Source organism: Charadrius vociferus, unplaced genomic scaffold (genome assembly GCF_000708025.1).
Source record: "Charadrius vociferus isolate BGI_N301 unplaced genomic scaffold, ASM70802v2 scaffold163, whole genome shotgun sequence".
Classification (NCBI taxonomy): Eukaryota; Metazoa; Chordata; class Aves; order Charadriiformes; family Charadriidae; genus Charadrius; species Charadrius vociferus.
The window spans coordinates 6,767,036-6,773,436 of NW_009648332.1; the positions used below are offsets into that span (position 1 = coordinate 6,767,036).

The window sequence follows — 6,401 nt, forward strand, 5'->3', positions numbered from 1 at the left end:
GGGGGGTGGTGGTGACTGAGAGCTGCTGCACACGAAAAACTGACCCTTTCCCAGTATGGAGTCTCGTGGCAGAGAGTAGGCTCTACTCTAAACAAATACTGAACAATGATCTATTGCCCCTGTTGGCGTCATAGATGCCTGGCCTGAATCAAAAATGTAGTGATGACCCATTACCATGCATGCTCGCCTGTGTGCCTGCCTAATGCCAATGTCAAACCCATTCCCTCATCCTGCTTAAGGCCTGAGGCTAGAAAAGAGCCTGGACAGAATTCCCACTCTTTCTAGTGATTTAAAGTAACATTTCTTCATGTTCTATTCACTGGAGTCCCTTTAGCGTGCTGTAGCACTGCTAGTGATGTGACCTACTTTCTCTACATGCCGTGAGTGTGCCTGCTGCATACTGTATGTCTTTGTGGCCAGAAATGTGCAGAGGATTCTGAATGAGCAGTGACTTCATTTAAAAGAAATTCATCTGACTCGCTTGGGGCCTTCCTTTTCTTCCTATTGTCTTAGGATTTCTTGCTCCCACTAGTCCTAAAACTATTGTTTTTGAAGGAGCCCGACGTACAAGCCATTTTCTAATCCACCTGTGGAAGGGCCCTGTGACCTTCAAAAGAGAAACATCTAATTATAAAAAAAAAGGCGGGGGAAGCTTTAAAAGAAAAAACATCCCGCCCCTTGTGCACAGGGAACTAGTATGTTCAGGGTGGATCTTTTGAGTATTTAAGTTTCTCGCAGGTTTTAATGAATGTTTGAAGAAACCACTTACGTGTTTCTGGACAGCAGAAATCAGACTTTTCATAAGTCATGATTTTTCATAAACTTAGCTTCATAATTACTTCCATTGGGATAAAGAAAAACTCATAACAATGGAGTTATGCCTTGCTACCTGCTTATATAACAAACTACAGTCAGGCAATAATCATAATTAGGAAACATTTCATCTGACAATTCAATAGATAATAGTGAATAAAAATATAAATATTTTAATAAACGTATTTAATTCAAATTCCCGAGGAAACCAGATGCATAGCATGAACACTCCAGTTCAGTAAACTCTGAAATACATATTCATAATTTGAAAATTATAACTGAAGGTGATCCTAATTTCAAAAGAAGCCGTTCTGCTCTCTCCTGAGCCCCAAGGGCTGCTCATTTTTTCCCCTACTCTGTCCCCTACCAGCGGCAGTGTCTGAGAGGCTGTGAAGCAACCCTGGTTTGGGAACCCACCCAGCAGAAAAACACAGCCAAATAAAAAAGGAAACTAAAAAAGGAGACCGTGGGAGGGGCAGAACTGCTTTAAGTGGAAGTGCTAGTATTAGGCAGCTCACAGTAGATATTGATCAACTTTGCTAGAAAGCAATGAATTTAAGTGCATGCACAAAGTAAATCTCACGCCTACATGGCTGGAAGAATCAAAGGCTAATTGTTGAATCTGATGCTGGTATATGGAGAGTTCATAGAGGGTGATTAACAAAAACTTTGCATTGATCCTCCTAACTGGTGTGCCTTCAAGCAGGCAAAGTGACAAGCATTAGAGAAACAGCTGTCAGTGGGGAGTTACCTCTGTGTGTCTTTCTCAGTCAGGGTACACTCAGCAGCTAACAAACAACAAACCAATTATTCTTATAGTCCCTAGTCCCAAATCCGGTCATGGCACAAACTGGTAGGATCTGCCTATTAGTGTCACATTATATTAATGTATGAAATTGCAGCCTTTATTTCCAGCAGAGCCCCTACCTCTGACAGCAAATTCATGGATGAACACATTTGAGAATATGTGTCTCCTGCCCTAGACCTGTTTAGTTCAGGCCCTGGTTACTCTCCGTCTGTTACTGCTCTTTCTCCCTCAAAAAAAGCCCAGAAAACCTATGTGAAGGTTCTGCAGATGTGCATGTTCTTACGTTTCTGCGTGTGCAAATGTACTGCAACATCTAGTTCTTGTAGTTCTGTGACCACATAACAACCTCATATTTTATTACAAAATGTAAATCTGCAGCCCTTGTGATATCAAAGTAGTTTTGGAAACATGACCCTGAAGATTAAAAATAAGAAACAGAAAGTATATCCAAAGGCATTAATTATAAATACCATGCTGCACTACACTAACTTTTTGAAAGCTGTGCCTCATAGTTTTGGCACTCTCAGTTACCAGTGTGAATAGTCCGCCCAAAGTGACTGAGAATAAATTTAAGTAGATGTTAACCGATTTGCAGAAAGTGATCCTTAAGAAAGGTAAGAGCCAAAAAGCAGAGCCTAAAAAGAAGTGGAAGGAAGGAAAAAGGTAAGTCATGAGATCTCTCATCACATAGACCAGCCAGTTGCATACTCGTTCCAAGCCATTTATAGGCGCTTTTTTAACATTACCACATACAAGTTAAAAATAACTTAACATTTAAATTTTAGACTTATACCTTACAAGACTCTTATCTTTCCTCCTTCACTTCAAGTTTAACTTCTTTGAAAACGTTGTTCTGAGGCTGACAGCCTATTAGTTTACATGATTTTGTTGTTTGTGGATTTTCCTTATTTCAGTGCACATTCCTCATAGCAACCCTCTGCCCAGGAAATACCATTCTTCTTTTCCCATAATAATTCATAAATACAAACTTTCCCCACATCTCCCTCAAGTGACAGTTCATTCTTAGTGTACCTGTGCTGTCACAATATTGCACATCAGCATTCGTGAAACTCCCTCCCACACAGTATTTCCTCCACTCAGTAACATCAGCAAACATAACCAAGCAGCAAACATTGCATGAATGACTGCAGCTCCTCAGAACATGAGCCCTTTACTTAAGCCTGTGAGTATAAAATGTAGTGGGTGAACTGGTTAGTTTTCATGGGGATTTAGGTCTTCCTGGCCAGCTCAGAGTTTGTGTACATGTCAAACTAAGATAACGCACATATTCCTTGAAGATCTGTTGCTAAGCTGCACTGTGCAACTATACAACGTTACTGGCATAGCCCACATAGACTTTTTGAGTTGAATCTGAGTCCACTGGAAAGAAAGTGAGAGAAATAACTGTATCTTCCATACTAATCTCCATGAAGGTATGAAGCCTGCAAAGATGATTCCATATGTGTTCATAACTGGCTGACGGACTGGGAATGGGACGAAAGTGGAGAAAACCACTGTAAGAATAAATGTATTCCATACAGTGAGGTAAGAAAACCTGATCAACTGGAGCAGAAAAAATGGCATTAAGTTCTTTTTTTTTGACCTGACCATGCGGGTGTAAAATGCAACAGGTGAATTATTTTTACTTCAGCAGTTTCAAGTCATACCTACATCACACTTTTTAAGTATATAAATTTTAAAACATTTATATTTAGGTAGATTGCTTACTGTAATTATATATACATTTAATTAATCACTATTCAAATCACGTCTGAAACAAAAGTAGAAGTTCAAGCAGCACTGATATTTTAACTACAGTGGGGCTTAGAAAGTAAAAGATAAATGAACTTTGTTCATACAACAGAGACACTGAGATGCATTTTATAAGGTTCCTTACATAATGTGGGGCTTTACACGCCTCTGTCTTTTCAAATTGGGATGTAAGTTCCCAAATCTCTAAGGAATTTTTAAGGTTTTCTTGCCTATTAGGTATCTTTGCCTTTTTCTGTATTTTACCTTGTTATGTTCAAGTCCTTCTCCTTCCTCCAAATCCCTAAGTCCCGACATTCTTCCAGTTGTCTCCCTTTTGCTCTCCATAGACCTGTCATAGCTCTGATGTGTGTTCTCCATCGTGTCTACCAATGGTTAGGTAGAGCTAACTTTGTTCTATGTAACTCTGGTGGTTAAAGAGCCGCCCTGACAAGGCTTCTGAGAGCTCATCCCATCTTTCTGAGAAGGTTTAATGGTTGGGATAACTAATTTTATGAGCAAAAGTGTATACAATGAGAACTGACAAGACTTATAGGAGCAAGGTTGCCTGGAACCTGACCAGGCAAGAGTCAGGACTTTTTCTAGTGACTCACGTAAGTTTAGCATCAAGACAACGTAATGCAGATGAAAAGTGCTATTTGAATATTTTTAACAGTTGAACTTCACTGAGTCCATGAAAACTGTCCAAATTGTAGAAGTAAATGAAATTTAAGTGTAGTACTTAGGGACTGGTAGTAAGGCTTGCAGAGATCCCAGATTCATTGTTTTGAATTCAATTCAAGTGCACGTACTTCCAGAAGTCAGTTCAGCAACTGATATAAGTGGAAGTCACAGTCCAGTTAGTGCAGGATTGCTGTCTGCCTTGCAAAAGTGACACTAATCAGCAGGCTCAGGAAGGTGGCCAAAAAACAAATGGGCTGCGGAAACTTACAGCTTAGTTTCCCAGATATGCCAAATCATCAGTAGTTCCAGCTGAAGTGAAAAACTAAATGATAATATCTGTTAATAATCTCCAGTCCCTGGTTCAAACTGTCCCTGGTCCAGAGATAGGAGTTTTTAACCTTGAATTCCCTTATACTTATTTCTTAAAGAAAATATACCATCTGCAGGGAAAAACATGCAGCAAATCCAGAGGTCTTATCACTTGAAGCCAGGCACAGCTATTCCTAAACTAAATGGAACCACACCCTAAACTGCCCATATTTTTCACCAAAAATAGGCTTGCATGGTAAGTCAGAATAAAGATGAAGTTTCTTCAGAGAAATTAAAAAAACACATTTCTCATATGAAAATTACATGACACACAAACATTAGACTTGCTTGGTTTGGACTCAACTCATGGAAAAGTAAGTTACTGTTACCCAGAAGCACAACGGGTTCTCCAGTGTCAGACCGCTGTGGACAGATGCTTACTTTCTTTTGATGCCTTCAGCTCATACGGAGGAGCAGTCAGCAGCCCTACATTTGACATATGCAAGTGGCTGTAAGGACTATTTGGAACAAATGCTGAATATGGAACAAATGCTGAATATTAAGAATGCATAGTGGATCATAGCCAGTTTTAGCCTGGCTGAAATGAGGCACATTTTGTCATTGTTCTCCCAGCTGAGTGCTCCCCAAGCAATGTTAATGCACAGAGTAGAACATTTTCCAAGCGGCTGAAGAATCAGAATCCTTTGCAGTAATTTAGGGACACATTTGGTAAATGGGCTGTGTGCACTGTTTGTTTGCTGCAGCATTCTGGCTACACTCTGATCTTTAAGTGAGTTAGGAGGAAGGTCAAAATAAAATTACCAATTTAGCAAGTAGAAGAACATGAATACATGTTACAGGACCTGTGGGACACAAGAATAGGATGTAGCCATTTCTCTTGCATACCGACCTAAGAAAACCCACATGACAGTTTTTAATACTTTCTGGAATGATTAGCTAAAAGCAGGTAAAAATCCAGGAACTGTACAGGAGCTGGAAGAAAACGTCTAATGGTGCTTAAAAGCACAGGAATAGTGGGAAAGAAATAGCTAAGATCTGCCTGCCCTGAGAACAGAGGGAGAGAACTAGATGCAGCAACCTTTCCATTTCTGGCCCTGTATTGCTGTCAGTGCACTAGCCAACCTCCACTCTACTGCTCCAGCAACTGCAGCATCCATGGAGTGAGCCCTGGCCAAAGATGGTGTGAACTGAAAAGCTATTTTACAGACTACAGTGTCTTTTTGGCAATTTGGAATGGACTGTCTATTATTCACAAAGGATAGATTTCTAACACAAAAGCAATGATAATGATTTCTTCTCATCTGCCTTCCTGCACAGTATAGGTCAACATAGTTTTGCATGTGGGGAGACAGGGAGACATCTCATAAGAACCTGTTGCGTAAAATAGGTGGAGCAGAAGAAGCTGCAGGACTACAGATGCCCAGTCCCACTTCCACGTAATAGACTTAAATCTGTAATCATTAACTTTTTGCACACAGAGCAGCTTCCAAGCAGAAATCTCCCAACCACAAAGACAGAGCACCTTCTCTGAGATTCATAGTGTCAGATCTTTATATTAGCTGGGAATGAATCATAGAATGGTTTAGGTTGGAAGGAACCTTGAAGATCATCGAGTTCCACCCCCCCTGCCATGGGCAGGGACACCTCCCACTAGACCAGGTTGCCCAAGGCCACATCCAGCCTGGCCTTAAACACCTCCAGGGATGGGGCCTCAACAACTTCTCTGGGCAACCTGTTCCAGTGCCCCACCACCCTCAAAGTGAAAAACTTCTTCCTAATGTTTAATCTAAACTTGCCTTCTTCCAGTTTAAAGCCATTCGCCTCGTCCTATCACTACATGCCCTAGTAAAAAGCCCTTCCCCAGCTCTCCTGTAGGCCCCCTTTAGGTACTGGAAGGCTGCAATACGATCTCCCCGGAGCCTTCTCTTTTCCAGGCTGAAGAGCCCCAACTCTTTCACCCTCTCCTCACAGGAGAGGTGCTGCAGCCCTTGGATCATCCTCATGGCCCTCCTCTGGA

At 41.1% G+C, this 6,401-nt stretch overlaps 1 protein-coding gene across 1 annotated transcript in view; it reads left to right on the plus strand.

Annotated features, from left to right (window-relative positions):
- LOC104286103 (riboflavin-binding protein) overlaps positions 1–6,401 on the plus strand; it is a 12,795-nt gene that overhangs the window by 4,284 nt on the left and 2,110 nt on the right. Inside the window, exon 4 of the mRNA XM_009884654.1 lies at positions 3,055–3,166. Coding sequence (XP_009882956.1) covers positions 3,055–3,166 — 112 coding nt within the window. The remainder of the gene's footprint in view (positions 1–3,054; positions 3,167–6,401) is intronic.